The sequence below is a fragment of the Miniopterus natalensis genome, chromosome 17 (assembly GCF_054644295.1).
Source record: "Miniopterus natalensis isolate mMinNat1 chromosome 17, mMinNat1.hap1, whole genome shotgun sequence".
Taxonomy (NCBI): Eukaryota; Metazoa; Chordata; class Mammalia; order Chiroptera; family Miniopteridae; genus Miniopterus; species Miniopterus natalensis.
The window spans coordinates 12,957,866-12,979,393 of NC_142097.1; the positions used below are offsets into that span (position 1 = coordinate 12,957,866).

At 53.5% G+C, this 21,528-nt stretch overlaps 1 protein-coding gene across 1 annotated transcript; it reads left to right on the plus strand.

The window, feature by feature from the left end:
* The first annotated feature begins 833 nt into the window (after nt 1–833).
* On the plus strand, nt 834–21,057 carry CAMKK1 (calcium/calmodulin dependent protein kinase kinase 1). Its single transcript, XM_016200941.2, has 15 exons — nt 834–1,423; nt 2,255–2,302; nt 2,995–3,048; nt 3,402–3,453; nt 3,713–3,846; nt 4,213–4,249; nt 5,039–5,060; nt 6,433–6,521; nt 9,433–9,632; nt 12,093–12,146; nt 12,859–12,932; nt 14,627–14,714; nt 14,932–15,060; nt 16,836–16,939; nt 18,990–21,057. Exons 1-15 carry the CDS (start codon nt 1,067–1,069, stop codon nt 19,060–19,062), a joined length of 1,515 nt encoding a protein of 504 aa, XP_016056427.1. The 5' UTR covers nt 834–1,066; the 3' UTR covers nt 19,063–21,057.
* The last annotated feature ends 471 nt before the right edge of the window (nt 21,058–21,528 follow it).

The following is a 21,528-nucleotide window of genomic DNA, read 5'->3' on the forward strand; positions in this document are numbered from 1 at the left end:
AGTCCCAGCTTGAGTGTCAATGTTCAGCTTGGGGTCTGGCTTCAGCCCAGGACTGTGGTCAAGGGTGAGGGCTAGGGCTGGAGGTTGGTGGTTGGTTCAGGGTTCAAGTTCTTGGCCTCTGGCCTTTTGGGGGCTCAGACTGCAGTAGGGTCAGGGTGGGTGCAAGGCCAAGCCAAGGGGAACATCTCAGCCTGAACAAATATGGCAAACATTTCAGCCACACAAACTGGAAGGAAAAATCAGTAAAAATAAGGAATGACATTTTAGTACTGTGAAGTTTCTCTTGACAGCCACCAAAGCATCAGCCCCCTCCCCTAATGGACCTTGTCCTGGGCTGCAGGCTCTGCTGGGGCAGAGAAGGGAGTAATGGGAGACTTGTCCTGTGGACCTGGAGAGACCTCCCTGGAGGAAATGAGAGAGGCTGGACCCCCAAGGAAGTCTTCCTGGAAACAGTGAGAGGGGTGGAGGTAGGGGGCTAGAATATCAGAGAGGCCTCCCTGAAGGAGGTGAGTGGGTCTGTAGCATCAGGGAGGCCTCTGCATTACCAGCACCCAGCTCAGCTTCTAGGCAACAGCGTTGGAATGCTCTACTGTTGAGGGGTGGGGCTGGTGAGTCACTGGGCTGTCTGCTGGATGTCGGCCTGAGCTGACCCTCGACTCTGTTTCTCCCAAGGCTGCTAGGCCTCCAGTGTTCTGCCCGTATGTCTGTCTGACTCCAGAGCATCAGACTCTCCCTGCTTCCCTGTGAAGCCAGCAAAGCGGATGTGAATGTGCCTGTTTTACAGATGGAAATACTGAGGTCTAGAGGGCTGGTGTACAGCAGAGCCAGATGAGTTCCTGGAAATCCTTCAGTTTGTAGGGACAGGCCCAAGTTTGCATACTACCAACCCAAGCAGAGGGAATAGGCGGGGCAAAAGCATGGAGGTGGGACCCATAGGGTTGTGGCTACAATGGGAGAAGGGCCTAGAAATCTGACCTCCTTGCTCTATGGCCAGAATTGAAGCGTTTTCTGCCCTCATTTCTCAGGTTCCCAATAAGGCTGCACAGAGGACCCCTTGATCGTGGCAATGGAGGGGGGGCCAGCAGTTTGCTGCCAAGACCCTCGGGCAGAGTTGGTGGAACGAGTGGCAGCCATCGATGTGGCCCACTTGGAGGAGACAGATGGTTGCCCACGGTCTGCCAGGAATGGTGTGGAACCCCCACCACGGGCCAGAGCTGCCTCCATGATCCCCAGTACTTCAGGACTCCCTCTACCCAGGCCCAGCCTCTCAACTAGGAAGTTGTCTCTGCAGGAGCGGCCAGCAAGAAGCTGCCTGGAGGCCCAGGCTGGGCCTTATACCACAGGGCCTGCCAACCACATCTCCCCACGGGCCTGGCGGAGGCCCACCATTGAGTCCCACCACGTGGCCATCTCAGACGCAGAGGTTGGTGGGGCAGAGCTAGGGGGTACTCATGGGCTTTTTAGTAGTCCCCAGTGAAGACCCTTTCCATTCCTATCCCTGCCACACAGCTGTCTAGCTTTTGGCTTGCATACCCCTAGAGTCGAGGAGCTCACTACCTCACAATAAGTCCTCTTCCCACCCAGGGAAACTCCAACTGAGCCAACCTCTGTGTCCAATAAGTCCCACCATTCCTACCCCCACCCAGTCCAGGTTTTAGAAATAAACACCTCCCTTGCTCCCCAAGAAGTCCTCAGAGATTTGAAGACAGTGTCCTCCTACCCCAAGACTTCCCCAGCTTGAACCCCTACCTCTAATCCTGCCTCCTCAAATCTGCTCTGACTCAGAAGCTGCCAGTAGGCTTTCAACCTTGGCTCCCACTGGCTCTGTCCTTGCCACTTAGATCCGAAAGTGAACCTGAGCACCGAGTAATCTACAACCTTCAGAGGCTGAGCTTTCTATGCCTGGGCCAGGGCTCTGGTCTCTTGTCCCTCTTCCCATCCTTCTTGTCCATACAATCTAGACCTCACATTCAACTGCTTCTGGGAATACTTGCTCATGGGTTTCTTACAGATTTGGGTCTCCTAGACCCCAGCATCGAGGCAGGAGTCAGTGCATTTTTCCTTAGCCATGGCCCTCCATTCATGAGGCTTTTTGTCATGGTGTTGGCACCCCCAGGTTTCCCCATCCCAACTTGAAAGGTTGATGAAACCTGGGGCTGGGAGTGAGGGGCCTGAGGCCAGGTTTGATCCCTGAGCAGGGATCAACACTGCCTCTGGATCAAGCTTTACCTGATGCTTCCTCTTTCCCCCCCAGGACTGTGTGCAGTTGAACCAATACAAGCTGCAGAGTGAGATTGGCAAGGTAGGACTGGGGCAGGCCAGGAGCAGTGGGAACTTTACAAAGGCAGCCTGTCAGCCAGATCTTCTGCTTGGTACAATCCCTTCTGCCCCAGGAATGTGAGGCAGAGGCAGGAAGGCCCAGGCCTGGGAGTGAGGAAAATTTCGTCTTTTGCAGGAAATAACTGATGTGGGTGGGGTGTATGGGAAATAAGTCCTGATTCCTGACTCCCCAGAGTTGGCTTTCTGTGTGTGTGTTTTTAATATGTTTTTATTGATTTTAGAGAGAGAGGAAGGGAGAGGGAGAGAGAGAAAAACATCGATGAGAGAGAAACATCGATCGGCTGTCTCCTGCATGCCCCCTACTGGGGATCAAGCCCACAACCCAGGCATGTACCCTGACCGGGAATCTGACAGGCGACCTCTGGGTGCATGGGACGGTGCTCAACCAGCTGAGCCACACTGGCCAGGGCTCTCCACAGTTTTTGATGGAAGACAAGGAGGAACTGGGGGAGGCATGGAGCTGCATTGAGCCAGGCAGGCAGGGGCAGTTACCAAGGCACAGGAGCCCCCTCTCCATCTGCCTGAAATGTAGTGGTGGGGGTGGAGATGGGATGAGGGAGGAGAGGGCCAGAGCTGTTCAAGCTCCCTTTTGCCTGAACTAGCCCCGGGGGAGGTTGTTCTGTCCGGGCGGAGCTGAACTGTGCCTATTCGCAGGGTGCCTACGGCGTGGTGAGGCTGGCCTATAACGAAAGTGAAGACAGGCACTATGTGAGTCTGGGAACAGGAGGGAGGTGTTGCCTGAGCCGGGCCCTAGAAACCTGGGAGGTGGGCAGGAGCTGTGTTGGGAAGATAGGGGACAACAGTGCCTCTGAAAGGAGTAAACTCCCTGTCCCTAGGGGTATGCAAAGGAGGTGAGCTTTTTAAAGGCTTTTTGGAGAATAAGGGGGAGACCTACACTCAGATGTGGCTACCTTCTCATCCAGCTTAACCACACCCAGCCATACCCTTAGTGCTGGTGGCAGGTGTCCATTGTACCTTTCTGGACTCAGTCCACAGGTAACCAGCCTGTCCTACCCCCTGGTCGTTGCACACAAGTGACATTTCTGCCCCTCCCTTCTCAGGCAATGAAAGTTCTTTCCAAAAAGAAGTTACTGAAGCAGTATGGCTTTCCACGTATGTATCTAGTGGGTCCTGTGCTTGGGGGCCCCTAGCCAGGGGGCAGAGGAGGAGGAGACCTCAGTCCCTAGCTAGGTTTTGTTAGGACTGGGAATGGAGAGAGAACAGCGTGAGCAAAGGCCTGGTGGTGGGCACGCGCTTGGTGGGTTGGGGACAAGACCATGGTCTTGCAAGATTTTTGCTTGAGGCTGGTTGCAGGGCAATGGTGAGGCCCAGACTTCTGCAACAAGGGCTTGCCTCCCCTTCCTGGCCACAGGTCGCCCTCCCCCAAGAGGGTCCCAGGCTGCCCAGGGAGGACCAGCCAAGCAGCTGCTGCCCCTGGAACGAGTGTACCAGGAGATCGCCATTCTGAAGAAGCTGGACCATGTGAATGTGGTCAAGCTGATCGAGGTAGGAGGTGGTGGTGAGTGGGTGGGTACCTGTGCCCGAGTCCTGTAGAGCGCAGACCCTCTGAGAGAGCAGATGTGGTGAGGCCTCCAGGGACACAGCTGGACTTGGGGCAGGGACCGCAGGGAGGCTTCAGGGGTCCATTCAGGCTGGTCTGGGATGTTCTTGAGGTTTCACTGAGGGTGGGTGTCAGTGATTTCTGAGGCCTCATCGGTCAGTGCCTGTGCAGTGGTCAGTGCCTGTGCAGTCCCTGCTGCATTGTCCAGGGTAGCTGCAAAGTATCCTGGGGGTCCTGGGGCTGGTGAGGACAAGGAGACTTGGAACTCTTACCCCATGCCTCCTATCCCCATGTCTGCTCCCTCTGACCAGGTCCTGGACGACCCAGCTGAGGACAATCTCTATTTAGGTGAGTGACCCAGCTCTTACTGGGGGTCTGACCAAGGGCTCCTTGGGGATTCACATGGCCTTCAGGGGGCAGGGAGGAAATACATGTTCCCCAGCTCTGGATTGCATTGCCCAGTCCTGCTGAACCAGGCTCAGAATATCCAGTGAGAGTCAACAGATATTTCCAAGTCCCCACTCTGCTGATCAGAGGGACAATGGAGATACAGGAAGCAGGCTACATGATGTGGGTTCCCAGACCCTGTCTAATAGCTCGGTGCCTCAGTTTCCTCACCTGTAAAATGGGGGTAATAATGGTATGTACCCCATAGGGTTGATGTGAGGAGTGAATGAGTTACTACATGCAAGACGTATTAGCTGTTAATGCTAATGTTGTTAAATTAAGTTCATGGTGCCTAATTCATGGCTGGGCTTTAGATGCCCTCAGGAAAAGAGGCAGAAGGAAAGAACATTGGCTCACGAATTAGAGGCCAAGGCTTTAGTCTCCACTCCCTCTCCTACCTGCCTATCTGCTATGACCTTTAGGAAAATGTCTGACCCTTCTGAGCCTCAGTTACCCTACCCTTGCCCAGTAAAAAGAGTCCATGCTGAATCAGAAGAGGCAGGTCCACAGTAGAACCTATTCTTACCCATTTACCTCCTCTGATACTGTGGGACCCCTGTCCTGTCCCTGCCTCAAGTATCCCTGGTTGCCTGCACCCTCTACCACCCTCCAAAACAGGGAGGGACCTTGGCATCCCCTGCTCTACCAGCCTGGCTGCACCTTACCTTCTTTTCTTTTCTTTTCTTTCAGTGTTTGACCTCCTGAGAAAGGGGTGAGTTCCCCGTTCCGATCAGGCAGGTCAAGTCTCATCCAGGCCTTCTTTTCCCTCCCTGTGTCCCTAGTCCTAGGATCTGCTACTCTAGGAGAAAGCAGAGGCCCAGGCCCTGCCCTTGGGAAGCTCTGGTCTCGGGGGAAATGAGAGACCAAGAGGACAGTTCTTTGAAGGAGGTCAGTGAGGCTGGAATAGTCAGGGAGGCCTTGAAGAACTGGAAAGAAGATTTTGATGGAAGAGGGAGAAGAAAAGAGTGTTTCTCAAGAAAAAGTATAGAGAAGGGACTCAACTCTTACCTGTATTCAAATTACAAAGAGTTCTTTCAGCTTTACAGGTTTGTGAGTGAACAGGTGGGACTCCTTTCACTCCCATTTACAAGAGGGGAAGCTGAGGTTCAGAGCAGGTAAGTGACTTGCCCAACATCACACAGCAAGTCACTGATGAAACCCAGGGTTCTAACTCATGTCTGCCTTATTTGGCCTTCTCGGGATATTTGCAAAGCAGCAGACATGGCATAGTGGGCCTGGGCCTGGGTGGACTGGGGGCTCTAATTTCTGAGACCTTGAATACAGGCTATAGCTTATCTCTCTGCTGGCGGACTTCCTAAAGACCTATTTGGGGAGGAGGCAAGCAAAGGTGTCCCTTTATGACTCAGGGGATTTCAAATGTTTTGTTTTTTTTAATTTATTGATTTGAGAGAGAGAGACATTGATTTGTTGTTCCACTTATTTATGCATCCATTGATTGATTCTTGTATGTGCCCTGACCGGGGATCAAACCCTCAACCTTGGCTTATCAGGATGATGCTCTAACCAACTGAGCTACTCACCCAGGGCCTTTCAAATGTTTTTGACCTCCATTCAAAGTGAGAAATATAAGTTTCACATTGTCATTTATATCTGTAGCTGAAACCAAAGTTTTACTGAACAGTATATATCCTTATTACATATGATATACTCTGATATATTCTACTTCATTAGAAAAAAAAAAAAAAAAAGCAGCATTAGGGTTCAGCTTGGGGTAGTCACCTATTAAATTGATTTCATGACCCTATATTGGATCTAGACGTGCAGTTTGAAAAACATTTCTCTATATGGCATCTTTGCATCTGTTTGAGGGTAGATAATTAAGTCCTTAGGAGAAGGAATATCAAGCCAATCAGAAATTAAGATAAAGCTAATTTGAAATTATAAAGGGATATATTTGTGTTTGTGTATTTTTAAAATTTTATCACATATGGGAGGAAAAAGTTAATACCTTGGGTTCTGGGAATCTGTTTGAGCATAGAGGGCTCCCGGGAGGCCCCAAGTGACCTGAAGGTCCCAGCCCCTTTCCCCTTCACCTGGAACACCCCTCTGCCCTTCCTCTACAGGCCGGTCATGGAGGTGCCCTGCGACAAGCCCTTCCCGGAGGAACAAGCTCGCATCTACCTGAGGGACGTCATCCTGGGCCTTGAGTACCGTGAGTGGGGGCTGCTTGCCTGCTGCCTGGGACTGGGGGTGAGGGACAGGGGAGAGGGGGCGCACCCGAGGGGGCGGAGCCCAGGCTGAGAGGGCTCTGAGCAGTTGTTGTCAGTCAGCGCTCATCTGCCAATCAGCTTCAGGTGGGGGCGGGTCATAGGCTTGGGGGCGGGGCCTAAACCTGGGGAACGGAAAGGCGAAGGGGGTGGCGCCAGACTTATGACCAGCGGCTCCAGAGTCTGTCCTGTCATGCAGCCTGCGGGTGGTGGCAAGTGTGGGTTTCCTGGGAGGGCCCCTAAGTGATGAGAGCTCAGGAGGGAGGATGTGAGCTTCGCTTCTATCTCCGGAATTCCTTTATTCACTCATTTGCTCATTTATTCTTTCATTTTATGAATAGCTGGGGGCAGGTAGATGACAAGGACCCAGATGTGACCTCAAGGATCTCACAGCCTAGTAGAAGGGACAGGAATCTAAGCAGGCAGATGATACAATGTGGTGTCTGCCAAAGCTGGGGAGGCACAGGGGCTGTCAGGGCACTGAGGGCCAAGGGAGGCTTCCCGGAGGATGGCACTTGTGACCAGGGTCCTGAAGGATGAGTAGGAGTTCATTGGCCAGGCTTGAGGGATAAGTGGGAGAAAGTACAGCAGGCAGAGAGAACTGCGCGGGCAGAGGCACGAGGGGAGTGGGCATGGACTATTTGAGAATGGGGAGAAGTTCAGTCTGGTTGAGGCATGAGGGCTGGGAATGCCTCCACAGAGGACATTTCGTGACTTCATTCTATCGCATTGTGAACTCCGAGGGCTCTGAGTAGTGGAGAGGTGTGATAGGATTTACGTCTTAGAAAGCTCTGAGTAGCAGCTGTGTGGTGGCTGGATAAAGGGTGAGAGGCGGCCAGCTGGTTAGGGAGGAGGCTGTTTCCACAGCCAAGTGACAGATGGTGAGTCCTGGATTAGGACAGTGGCAGTGGGGAGGAGACACGAAGGAGGTGGGGCAGCCAGCACTCGTCATGGATAGGGCCCCGAGATACCTAGCCTTCTGGCCTGGTTTGAGAAGCAGAAGTGGGGCCCATCTCTCTAAAATCTTAGCTTGGTTTGTCAGGAGCATATCCCTACCATGGAGGAGCAGGATGAGGCGACAGGAACCAAGACTGTCTTTATGACATTTGAGCCACTCCAGTGCCCTCAGATTGATATTCTCTTTGTACATATGGGGAAACTGAGGCACAGAGAGAGAGAGGAAGGCTTTGCAGAAAGTCCCTAGCAAGGGCCTTGAGGTATAGGAAGGGGGCATTGCACCCTGGGTATGGTCAGTGGTGAGCACCACCCTGTACCAGCTTGGCCTCCACCCAACTTCCTATCCCGGGACTTTCTTCTCAGTTGAGCTTTCATCTCTCATCCTCTATCCCCACCACCAAAAAACAAAAACAAAACAAAAACCCTAACGAACGCCATCTGACTTTTGAGTAAAGCCTCGTCAGTACCCAGCTAATCAAGGTGAGAGCTTCCTGGGTGGATTGGTGAGCACAAGGGGCTGCCCAGGCAGGTGAATGGAGGCAGGGGATGCCGAAGACCTGCCTGGTGATTCTGGTCCCTTGAAGGGAGAATGGAAGCAGCCCAGGAAGGCTCTGGCCGGAGAGTCCAGGCCTGATTCTTACAGATGGGGCAAGTACAGTGATGCAGGTGTGAGAAGTAGTGGGGTCGGAATATATCTTAGAGGTTGGGTCCACAAGACTTGCTGGTGAATTGGATATGGAGTCTGAGAGACAGACCTGAGCAATGGGTACTGTGCTATTAACTGAAAGGAAAAGACTAGAAGAGGAACAGGGATGGATTTTCTCTTTTGTTTGTTTGGTGGTAGGGATTACCAACAGAGAAATCAAGTTCTGAATTAGAAGTGTGCTTGAGAAATACTGAGATATGTGTTGAGACGTCTACTGTATATCCATGTGGATAAAGAGCCTAGAGTTCAGGGAGGAGGCCAGGGTTTGAGAAAAGAATTTGAGACTGCTTTCCATGGTTGAATATACAGCCCCATGAGACCCTGTGCTCTCATAGGTGTGTTTCAAACCCCTTGTGTGCGTTTGGTACACATGTAGTCACTGTAGGACGACTGGTTTTGTTGCTGTTATATAACACTCATTCCCTTGGCCCCCAGCCTTCCTCTCCTCCTCCTCTCCCCTCTCCTGTTTCCCTTTCCACCCTTCCTCATCTCCAATGTCCTGGGTCTGTAGGTGCAGGGGAAAGTATTTGCTGAGGGGGGAGCCTATAGTGGATGGCAGTGGGGTGGGGTCAGCGCCTTCTCTCAGCCTGAGCTGCCCCTCTCTTCCCAGCAGTGCTGAGCCCAGGAAGCTGGGTGAGTTCTCAGCCTGCTAGAGAAGGCCGACCCTTACCCAGCCATGTGCATCCCAGCAGCCCCAAGGTCTGGGATGCCCTCCCTCTCTGAATCTCCTTCAGTCCAGAGTCAATAGGGCTGAGGCAGTACCTCTGCAGGATACCCCACAATCCCACCCTAAGTCCAAGGAGCAGGAGCATCTCTGCCCAGGCTGTGTGGGAGATGGGACTAGGGAAAGACTTTGATAGGCTTTGGGCCTGCAGACAGTACTCACGTGGGAGAGCCAGAGATGCCTATGAACTCCCCTCCCCCAGCGTCCTCTGACCTGCCCCCTCAGTATCAGGTGCCTTGATTGCCATGGAGATAGTCCAGTCCTGGCTCTGCTGCTGGCCGCCTGGGCTGGCCTCAAGCCTTCCCTGCAGAGTGGAGCAGAGGGCCCTGGAGTCCCCTTCCAAGGTCCTCAAGAGAGGAGCGTGTGTGTGTGGGCTCCTCCTCACCTGGTTTGAGGCAGGCTCCCCTGGCTAGGTGGGGGGTCTGGGCTGCGGTCCCCAGGCCTGCACTCTAGCTGCCTCTCCCTGCAGTGCACTGCCAGAAGATCGTCCACAGGGACATCAAGCCATCCAACCTGCTCCTGGGGGACGATGGGCATGTGAAGATTGCCGACTTCGGTGTCAGCAACCAGTTTGAGGGGAACGACGCTCAGCTGTCCAGCACGGCCGGCACCCCAGCGTTCATGGCCCCTGAGGCCATTTCTGATTCCGGCCAGAGCTTCAGTGGGAAGGTGACTCCCAGGGCCTGGGCTGGGCTGGGGTTCAGGTGAAGGGATGGAATAGCTTGCAGCGAGGCCTCCTTTCCAACCTGAGGATGCCAGGGTTCCCTGTGTCTCAGGGGTGAACACCAAACACAGTCCCCTCTCCTTCACGCTTACCTCTTCCTGGAGTCCGACAAACTCCCCAACTTTGGCCTCCTCTCATGTTCTAGCAAAATGTCCCCAAATCTCTCCTGCCAGCTGCTCTGTGCTGAGTCCTGGACTGGACTGTGGAATGGACAGAGCCCAGACAGCCCAGCTCTCTGCCCTTCTGGAGATGGTGAAAAGGCAGGAACGCTCACGTGTGGGAGTCGGAGGCTCCCCTCAGACTCCTTGGACATGACAGGGTTTGAACTAGGCTTTAGAGAATGAGGTGGAGGTGAAGCCAAGAGAGCATGCAAGAGAACCTAGGGGCACAGGCTTGGGGCGCGGCGGGGCTTGGGCAACACTAGGGCCTGGAAGTTTGGGCCTTTTCCTAGGTGAGAGGCAGTGGGCAGAGCTTTCTGAGCAGGGGGCCACAGTCGAGTGTGTCCCCGACACAAGCCTATTCTCAGCTGTGGGATGCTGGCTGCCCCACTGCACTTCCGAGGAGGCGGTGGCTGGGAGGCATTTGGATGCCTGCGTGGGGTGAGGGTGTGGAGCTCAAGAGAGAGGTCAAGGGTGTAGGTAGAGATTTTGTCTTAATTTTCAATTTTGATATAATTCCAAATTTACTGAAAAATTGCAAAAATAATACCAAAGAACCTCACATATATCTTTTTGCCCGGATTCACCAATTATTGACATTTTGTCCTATTTACCTTTTTATTTTATTTTTATTATTTATTTATTTATTTATTTATTTATTTATTTTTAACATATCTTTATTGATTTCAGAGAGAGGAAAGAAGAGAGAGAGAGAGAGATAGAAACATCAATGATGAGAAAGTCATTGATCGGCTGCCTAGCCCGCAACCCAGGCATGTGCCCTGACCGGGAATCGAACCCCGATTGCCTTTTTACCCTATTTACCTTTTTTTTTAATATATCTTTTTTATTGATTTCAGAGAGAGGAAGGGAGAGGGAGAGAGAGAGATAGAAACATCAATGATGCTCTCATCATTGATCAGCTGCCTTCTGCACGCCCCCACTGGGAATTGAGCCCACAACCTGGGCATGTGCCCTGACTGGGACTCGAACCTCGATCTCCTGGATCCTAGGTCGATGCTCAACCGCGGAGCCACACTGGCCGGGCCCTATTTACCTTTTCACTACCTCTCTCTATATTTATGTATAAGGATAGGACATTCCTCTGGACCATTTGAGAGTTAAGTCGGAGCCATCCTTCTCTCTTATCATGAAATACTTCAGTGAATATTTTTTAAGAACAAGGACATTCTCTTATATAACCTCAGAACAATGATCAAAATTAGAAAACTTATCATTGATATGATTTGCTCACTGGTTGTCCTAATACTGTCCTCAAAGCCTTATCTTTTCCTGGCCCAGGACCCGATCCAGAGTCCATTGCTTAATTCACTTGTCACATCCCTGATGTCCTTTAATCTAGAAGAGCTCCTTGGCTTCTCTCTCCCGACCTTGACATTTTGAAGACAATGGGCCTGTTACTTTGTAGAATGATGTAGCTTGTGTTTGTCTTCTGTTCCTGGACTGGATTCAGATGAGGCATCTGTGGCAAGAATATGTAGGTAGAGATTTGAGAATCACTTGCATAAGAGAGACAGCAGATACCAGGAGAGGAGGTGGGGTTCCAGAAGGGAAAATAGAGAGAGCGCATGTTAGAACCGGAGCGTGGGGGAGCTGGGAGCAGTTGTGGAGGTGGCCAAGGGCCTTGGCACGGACAGGTGCTGTTTCTGGGTCAGAAAGAAGGCATATGGTGGCTTCTCCAGTGGGTCATTTGGACGAGGAATGATGAGCTGGTTTAGCAAGTGTAAGTGCGATACAGGCCATCGTTTCTGCGGTGCATCCGTATGATGGGTACAGCAAATGTGACCCATAGATGAAGGAAGTTTTGCACCTGTTGAGCTGAAAATATATCTAAGGGAATCAATGGGGGGAAAAGGGGGACATTTGTAATACTTTCAACAATAAAGATAAATTTAACAAATACATATATATACACACACATATATATACATATGTGTATATACATATATACATATGTATATATATATATATATATTTATATAGTTTTGGGCCTGTTCCAAAGAAACTTGGAATTCCTGAAGGGCAGGGGCCCTGTTCTGGTCATCCCTGTGTCCCAGTGCTCAGCACAGAGTTGGGCATGGAGTAAAGGCCTGGGAGTATTTGTTGAGTGAATACGTGACTGAGGAAGGAGGTTCCCTGCATACTCTCTCCCACAGCCCACTGGAACTGCTCAGCAAGGGGTGTTGGTTCATTCTGGGGGACTGATATGCGCTGTTTTCATTCTAGGCCTTGGATGTGTGGGCCACCGGGATCACCCTGTACTGCTTTGTCTATGGGAAGGTGAGTATTGGTGGGCTGGCCCCATGATGGGCCCAGCTGAACCAGGATGGATGACAGGAGCAGGCCCTTCCTTTGTGTCCTAAAGTAAAGTAACATTTGAAAGAGGCCACTTGGCTCAGAGAAGACTGAGGGAAAAGAGGCTTTTTCTGTCTTTCTCTTATTCCCTTGGGAGGGGGTTCACGTGAAGGAGTTCTGGGACAGCAGACATCCTGAGGGTAGGTCTAGATGATGGAGTCGCCACCTCTCCAGCTAGAGTGCTCCCTGCTATTCATTTATTCGCACACAGTCATTCATTCATTTAACAGATTGTTTTTGACTCCTGCACTGGGTCAGGCTGGGCCTTGGGGACACCCAACACTGACTTGGCTAAGATCCCTGTCCCCAGGTGCTCCCAATCTAGTGACTGCATTGAGGGTCAGGAAGGAACCTCAGTAAGCATGTTCCCAAATCCCAGGCCCTAGGAATGGAGGCCTCTCCACAAGTGGCTGTAAAGCTAGTGGGTACACCCAGCCTCCTGGTTTCCTCAATGACTTCTTTGTTCGGTCATTGTTTGTTGAGCACCTACTGTGTGCCAGGCCCTGAACAAATTAGACGAGGTTTCTCCCTGCTAATGATGTCCCAGAGCTGTCCCCCACTCCTGAGAGACAGGGCTGGTCTCCAGCACCAGTGAAGGCCCTGGGCCTACACCCTGCATCTGCTTCTTCTCCCTCAGTGCCCATTCATCGATGATTACATCCTGGCCCTGCACAGGAAGATCAAAGAGGAGGACGTGGTGTTTCCTGAGGAGTGAGTTGTCCACCAAGGGGGCTCCTGCCCACCCCCAGGGGGGCGTGTCTTTAGCAGAGCTTTTGCCTTTCGAAGGTCCCACCCTCGCCTGCAGATTTGGAGTTGGGGGTGCTGCCCCCTGGGAGGAGCCCTGAGCGGATAGAGGGCTGGAGCGGTGGGGCAGGGCCTCTGAGACACCTGACTGGATGGATCTCGTTGTGCAGATGGAGCTCTGAGGCTGCGAGTGGGGCGGGGTGACTTGTGTCACACACTCACACCGCTCCCTTCACTGAAGGCCTCCGTAGGGGAAAGGGCACCACCCCCACAAAGACCCTGGACACACAGGGAACCTCCCTCTCCCAGCCACAGGATGGGCGGGGGCTTCAGGATGCCAGTGTGCTGCGCCGTTTCACAGATGGAAAAGTAGAGTCTCCGGAGGAGTGTTATCAGTGGGTGGGTCTGGGATTTGAAGCCAGTCCCTCCTCCCTCTCTTCCTTTGTGACTTGGGAGGGGATCCTGAGGTCTCTGAGCCCGGAGGGGCTGTGTAAAGAGGCTTCCCTGCTCCTCCGCAGTTCCTCTGATAATGATGTTGGCTATCAGGGCTCCTCAGTTTTCAGGGCACTTCTATCTGCTCAAAGAGCCCAAGGCAGGTCACAAACCAACCTGGCAGTTGTTCTCAATGACCCCTGCTCCCCCGTGCCCAGTTTCTGTCTGGTCCCCAAACCCTCCCAAGTCCAAGTCCACCTCTTATAGTCTCTTGGTTGCATTGCGACCTGTGCACCTGCCTAGTTCAGGCCTCAGCATTGTCCAGCCACCTTCTCTCTCGTCTCCCTGCTGTCAGCCTCCAGCCAGCCAGCCACCACAATCAGGCCAGGCTGACCCTGATAAAGCACAATGAATCCCATCCTATCTTGTGCCTCAAGTTTTTGTGAGGCTCCCCAGAGCCCACAGGAAGAGACAGCGCCCTGGCACTCCAGGACCTCTGGGTTGTGCCACCACATCGCCTCCTTGCCCTGCAGCACTAGCCAACTGGTTTCCGACCTTTCCTGCAATTGCCTGTGCCCTGTGCCTTTCCTCCTGCAGTAGCCCTGCCAGGGCTGGCGTTCTCTCCAGCCCGGGCATTTTAAAGGGGATTCAGTATCTAGGACAGCAGAAGGCACCAAGGCCAGCAGTCCCAAGAATGGGTTCCTTCTCTACAGCTTGGAGGGTCAGGCTCCCCAAGAATGTTGATAGCAGAGAAGCCTGGAGTTTGGGCAGAGACAAACTCTCTGGGCAACCATGTGCTAACCGCTCACCTCTCTGGGCCTCGGTCGCCTCTGTCACCTGAGAATCTTTCCTGGCCACCTTCCAGGTGGGGGAGAGGATAAGATGATGAGTGGCAGTAAAGGTGTCCTGGTGTCCCAGGAAGTGACTCTTCACATTATCCTCACCATCTCTGGCACCCGGGGGGGGGGGGGGGTGTCTGGTACCCCTGGAACTCTGTTTGTGGCCTCTGCCTCCCGAGGGAGACTCAGGGAAGAAAGATGTCCTGAAACTGTCTCCTTCCGCCCTGGCATCCTGGGGGTGCCCTACCTGCTGTCGGAGAAATGAGGGTTGCGTGTGGCTCTTTCCTGGGGTGCTAATCAGGGACCCCCCCAGAGCAGGGTGGGGAGGGAGAGGTAGGAAGGAAAGGATACTCACCAACTGTCTCCCCCTCATCTCCTTCCTCTCTTTAGGCCACAGGTCAGCGAGGAGCTCAAGGACCTGATCCTGAAGATGCTAGATAAGAACCCCGAAAGGAGAATTGGGGTGCCAGATATCAAGGTGGGGGAACCATAGATCTCGGGCTAGGACACAGCACACAGGCCTCAGTTTCTCCTGTGGAGAGCCCTACCCCAGGACATGTGCATTGGGTTTGAGTTTGGGCTTTGTGGACTTTGGGCTCCCTCAAGGCGATTGTAGGTGGAATGCCCGTGGTCCTTTGCTGGCCGGGTGTCTGTGCCTGTGGCCCTGACCCCTCCCCGCCCTCCCAACTCCACAGTTGCACCCCTGGGTGACCAAGAATGGGGAAGAGCCCCTTCCCTCGGAGGAAGAGCACTGCAGTGTGGTGGAGGTGACCGAGGAGGAGGTGAAGAATTCGGTCAAGCTCATCCCCAGCTGGACCACGGTGGTAAGAGGGTGAGGGGCAGAGGCTTCCCTGCCCTGGGAGGGCCGGAGGGGGACGTGGCCACTGCCTGAAACTAGCTCTGTGCTGGGCCTTGGGGGAGGTTAGAAGGCCGCCTGGTCTGCCAGCCTCCATGCTAGGCCAGCGGCCTCTATTCTTCTGGAGGCCCATGGGGAGAGGCCCCTTTATTCAGCCTTGTGGTGGGGACACCAGGAGGCTTGGCAAGGAGGCTTTGTAAACTGCCGCCTACAAAGTGAATGATTTAAAGAAACAGACTGCCCTTGCTGAGTGCCAACACTCGCTGTGATTCCAAGATGTATTTCTTCCTCCCTCCCTCCCTCCCTCCCTCCCTCCCTCCCTCCCTCCCTCCCTCCCTCCCTCCCTAACATTTACTGAACTGCCATTTTTCAGGTACTGTACTAGGTGCCAGGGAGCCTTTGAATTATAGAAGCAGCCCAGGTCCCCCCTACATGTCAGTCAGTTAGGCCCCACCTGTATGCTTCCTTCATTCTCATCTTCCATTTTAGTTTCCTCATCTTCCTCTGGACACCTTCCATGTTAACAATTGGAAGTCACTAGTGCAACCCCTGATGGCCATTTGGGGCTTTTGGAAGGACATAGCCTGTCCTTCACTGGGGTGTCACAGCGAGTGAAGGCAAACATAAGGCCAGGAGAGAGCCAGGCCGTGCTGTGGGTGGGTCAGTCCTGCTGGGTCCAGGCCCCTCTGGGCCAGCTGGCTAAAGTCCTGTGCTCTGTAGAGCTCCAGGGTTCTGTGGGGTCCCTGGAGCTAGTCACCTCCCACAGGGTCCCTATGGCCACTTCCCTGGTCTTAGCTTCTGTCTTCCTTCTAGGGCATTAGAATAGCCTCCCAAGCTGCCCCCTGCCTCCACTCTCACCTTTGCCCTTAGCCAGGGTGGTCCTGGTGACCTGACCATGGCACTTCTCAGCTCAGACCCTGCTCTCTCAGGCTCACATATCACTTAGAGTGAAAGCCCTGACTGGCCTGTAAGACCCTGCACAGCCTGCCCACCCCCATATCCCCTGATGACCTCATCTCCCCTCCTCCCACCATTTTCTGGGCTCCAACCACATGCAAAGTAAGGTGCTGGCTACAAAGGCCAGGGCCTTTGAATTTCTCTTCCCTTCCCCCGACGCTCCTGCCCAGCCATCCACAGGGCTCCCTTCCTCATTCCTTCAGGTCTTTGCTCCAAAGTCACCTTCTCAGAGAGAAGCGAGCCTCTCCTTGTGCCTTACCTAAAACTCCAGCCTCCTTTTTCTCGTGCCTGTTTTCTTTCTTTCCATTAACTACCATATATTTTACTGATTTGTCTTATTTATTGCCTGTCCCACCCACTAGAATATGAGATCCATGAGGGCAAGAATTTTTGCACCAGTGTGTGTCACCTGTGCCTAGAATAGTGCCTGGCATGTGGTGGGCACTCAATAAATAGCTGTTGATTGATTGATTGATTGATTGATTGAGTGAGTGAGTGAGTGAGTGAGTGAATGCACCCCTGATACTGTGCGTGGGTGTGAGTTTGTGCGTCTGTGGGCAGGGGTGCGGAACTGTCCTTGCTGCAGGAGGAGGGACAGAGTCAGAGAGCCAGGGTGCAGCAGCCTCTCCTGGCATGTCTCCCAAGCCACTGCGCTGCCCGGCACAGCCTCTCCTCGGCTCCATCCCCCCAGCCTCAGCGAGTCAGAGCAGAGGCTGCCAGTGGCTTTGGGAGCCTGGGGCCTATGTTCCTCATGCTGACTGACGGACGTGGACGTGCCCTCCCCAGATCCTGGTTAAGTCTATGCTGAGAAAGCGTTCCTTTGGGAACCCGTTTGAGCCCCAAGCACGGAAAGAAGAGCGATCCATGTCTGTTCCAGGAAACTTACTGCTGTAAGTACCAGTGGGCTGAGACCTGCGTGTCACTCCCTGGGGTGCGGCAGGGGTGGTGGCACATCCCTCCACTCTCACTGTCATCAGGCTGTGCGGGCTGAGCCAGAAGCCTGGGGACTTGGCTGGGTCTCAGAGTAGGACCCTTCTGCACCTCTTTCCTCAGCCCACGGTAGAGGTTTGCAGCTAGGCCTCCTGTCTGCTCCTCATAGAAGGATGGCTGGCCTGTGGGGGGAGGGCCCTCCTGCCAACTCTACAGCCCGGGCTGTGCTAGCTGCTTTCCTGACTGGTACCTCCAGCCGTCGCTGAGGCCATGGGCCTAGTCAGCGCCCTGTAAGCGCCTGTTCAGCAAGTAAGCTGAGACAGGCCGGCTGACCAGGCCAGGGAAGAGGAGCCCTCCTTTGCTGAAGGCTCCCTACTGCGAACCAGGCCTGTGCAGTCACCACCTGCTAGAAGTCAGGAAAGCGGTTCTCCAAACCTGAGAGCCTCGTCTTCAGCTTGTCCATCTCCCACTACAATAAAAGGCAGTGTGGGAGGCCAACAAGGTCTGCTGGAGTTTGCCCGCAGACCTGCAGACAGAGAGCCATGAGAGGGTCCCGGACCCACATGTGGCTCTGGGAAGCCAGTTGCCTCCCTCTGGCCTGTGAAGGGAGCTGCAGGGAGGAGGAGCTGTGTGTCCCGCCAGCTGCGTGGAGAAGGCGTGCTCCCCAGAGAGGGAGCGCCTGGCACGAAGGAGTCCTTTCAAGCGTGCCATCCAGGGCCCCAGACATGGGTTCTGTGTGAGGCCACCCTCTGTGAGTGGGCTCTTTAGAAGTGCCAGGTCCCATCGTTGTGGACAAGCTGGTGTCTGCTCCCTGCCAGAGGTTGCTTACCCTCAGGGATGTCCGTATACCACCCTCTTGCCCTCTTCTTGATAAACTTTCTGGCCAGTGAGGGGTGGAGCCTGGGAGAGGCCTTGATGTCACTGAACTTCCTGTTCCCTTGTCTCTTCAGTATGTTGGCCAGGGCTGGGGGAGGGGCTTCCCTGGGCTCCTCTAGGTCTGCAGGCCCCGGTGCTGGAATTGGGCTTAGTGTCGGGGATCATATATTTAGCAACCAAATGGAGTCACTTTTGAGAGTGAAAGAGGAAGCTATTACTAACTGCGCCGGGACTACATGCGTAGCCAAAGCCATGTCAAGCAAACCTGGACATCTGGTCACACTAGCTCAGTGCCTGTGACTCAGCTCCCCCTCGTGGTGGGACAAGCCAGTCACAGGCTAGAGGCACATTCGGTACCTACCTCGGATACGCCTGGCACAGGGCTGGACTGCAAGTGAGGAAGGCAATCATTGTTTTTATAGATATGTTAATGGGGGGACAGGCCAGTTTCCTTGGGTTAAGTATTGGGTTTAGTACTTTCTAGCTATAAAATTCTATAATTCTGTGACTCAAATTTAATTTTGAAAAGCAGGTTGTACGTCATAATAAGAGTCCCAAATTTGTCCTTGATCAACTCTGTTTTTTATGTTTTGGGATAATTGTTGAAGCTGTACAGTAGAGTTAAATGGTATTGATTCTTTTTTAAGATATCAAAACCTGTTCATTGGTCATTTGAAAAAGAAAGGTCTTAGGGGGAAAATCAGATACTGGAATCTGTTGAATATGTGACATCAATGCAAGACCGATGGGTAGACTCTACCCTGCGCACAAGAGAAAGAAAATGCAAAACCAAAGCCCCTCTATTCAGGACTATGGAGGCTGATCTAGGCCGGCATGCAAGGCCTGTGAGGACGCAGGGAAGTCAGCTGAATCAGATCATGTGAGGCTCCAGAAGGCAGGCTGGGAAGTCTAGACTTCATCTCTGGGCAGTAGGGAGCCATGGAGAGTTATAGGCCGAGATTTGGGGTAGGGAGACCAGGAAGGGGCCACACTCCAGGGTGGTGAGCTTGGGGAAGGGATGAGGGGGGATTTAAGAGCTGACGGGTATGAATGCCTGTGAGTGTGTGAGAATGTCCTTCCTGAGTGCAGGCTCTCACTCCCGAGGTCCTTCTGCCCCTTGTGTCTCCTGAACAGGAAAGATGGGTGTGGTGAAGGCATCAAGAGCCCGGAGCTCCCCGGTGTCCAAGAAGATGAGGCTGCATCCTGAGCCCCTGCATGCGCCCAGGGCCACCCAGCAGCACGCTCATCCTGCGCCTCCAAAGGCCCACCGCTCTCATGCCGACAGCCGCCCCTGCGGGCAGGGGGCTGGGGACATGGACCCTCTCCTGGCTCCCCTTCCCCCGTCATGCTGCATGACCTCAGCATGTGTCCAGAGACAAGATCAGAACGTGTGTCACCTGGGGTTTGGCGGGCAGGGCTCCCTTGAGGCATTTCTCCTGGTCTTGGCTCTCCCTGGTGGGACCCATGCTGTGGGGAAGGTAGGTACACACGGTGCCTTAGAAACCCCACTTGGCTTGTCCGCAAGGCCCAGAGGCAGGAGGCAAGAAACCAAGATGGCAGGTGGAGGCCTGGCTGACCACCACTGCAGAGACTTCCCCCTGGGGGCTGGGCAGGCCTGGCTCCGTGCCACACGCACATGGAGGGGTGTACCCTGCCACCTCAGGGAGCTACTGCCAGAGCTCGTGTCTGCTGAGAAAACTGTTGTGGAATCTCTGAGTCCCTGATGGGTCATTCTGGGACCTCACTGGGGCAGGGACCAGTATTGGAACATTCAGATTCATGTTTTGTTCTTTTACTTTTGTTTTTAACATGGGGAGAAGGGGGTACAGAGACCTGCTTGGTAACATCAAATGACCTCTCTAAAGTTTTGGGTGGCTCCTAGCGCACCCCACCATTATTTGCAGCCAGGAGAGCTGAACTGACCTTGCTGGATTGTGTTTCACACTCAGAGAATGGGTTGAATTAAAGATCTGAGCAGAGACCTGGACCAGGATCACCACCTCTTCCCCACCTGCATCACTCCCTCCGTTTGTGGCTCCTCAGACCCGTGGCTGCAGAAGAGACGCCCGGGGTCCACGTCACCCGAGGACCCTGGACTCACAGGGCTGTGGCCTTGCAGACGCAGAAGTAACTGGAATCCATTCCCTAACCCTACGCTGGCCTCCCCATCTGGCCCCAGAAGCTGCCCCCACATTCCTACGATGAAGGACAGACTGCCCAGGCTGGAGGGTGCCCTAGGAGTGGGGCCTTGGTGAGGTGAGCGTGCTGGCAGGCGGCCATGGAGAGGTGGCCCTTCAGCCACTGCCTCGGCCCGAGGACAGTCACCATTCAGCCTGCGCAGAGCTGAAGTGCTGGCGTGTGTGTGTCCACTCGGCCAGGCTGGAGCAGACGTCATCTCTGGGACCACTTAATTGCTTGGTGTTTACTGACCAAATGTTCAAGAGACTGACCCCCAAAGGAAAGGGAAAGCAGGACTCAGATACCTCCCCTGAAAACATGGGCCAAACGGGGTTGCAGTCGCTGGCGTGGGTTTCATGTCGCAGGAGGACTTGTGTCGAGAAGGGAAGGGAGGCCGGTTGGAGGAGCGCCTGTGTCCGCGCATCTCTGTGCCTGTGGGTGTACATCGCCTCCGCGCACATACGCATGTGCGTGGCCATCCGCTGCACAGCACACGCATGTCTTGCACTGGCACATGCATCTGAAATATAGTTTCTATGTCTATTTAAGGCTATGAGCAGAATGTGGCCTGTTATCCATGGTCCACATTTCTCCCCGGCTCATCTCCACTAAGACATTGTAACCCAGGGCTTAAAAGATAATTCGGTACTGTTTTTAAGAACACTTTTATAGAGTTCACGGGAGGCCAGGTCACAGATCAGCAAGGTTTTTCTGAACATCTCTTTGCTGGGGCCTGGCAGGTGGGGCGTCAAGGGGGTGATATCTGTTATACTTGCCCTCAAGGAGCTCAAAGGTGAGCCTGGCCTTATTGCCCAGATCACAGCCTGAATGGGGTGCTTACCCCATCACTGAGGGTTTGGTTGGCATCATTGTTTTTGAATGTAGCACAAGTGATGAACAAACTCCATAAGAGTGTTTTAAAAATTAACTTCTCAGGAAGTGAGTTAAAAACAATAAAAGCCCTTTCTTGAGTTTAAAAAAACAAAAAAGTTTATATGTACATTCTGTGCATCTGGGTGTGTGTGCTTTCTCACCAGCTGGCTTTGCTTGCTTTCCAGTGTCTGAGCAGAACCGTGGGGGGAGGGGAGGCTCTAGGGGCAAGTGGGAGGGGGAGAGAGGAGGGATGACTCAGGCTCCTGAGCAGGTCCTGTGGCCCCTGCTTGGAACTACTGGGTGTTTGGAAGCCAGTGGGCTGCCCATGAGGCACCCTACCTGTTTCACAAGGGCCCAGGGACACCGGAGTCTGGTCCCTAGGAGCTGTCTACTCTCCATAGGGCAGAAGCCCCAGTGAAGCCTTACAGGAAACCCTGTGATGTGGGCCCGATGTCCTCCCTGTGCCCCCTTAGCCTTGGGCAGTGGCACGGGCTTTCTGGACCCTGCAGCTCCCTGCTTGTCCTAGGGCCCTTCATGGCCATGATGAAAAGTATCATCATTGAGGTCAGATAGCCTTGAGCTTGAATCCAACTTTGCCATTTAATAGTTGTGTGACCTCGGC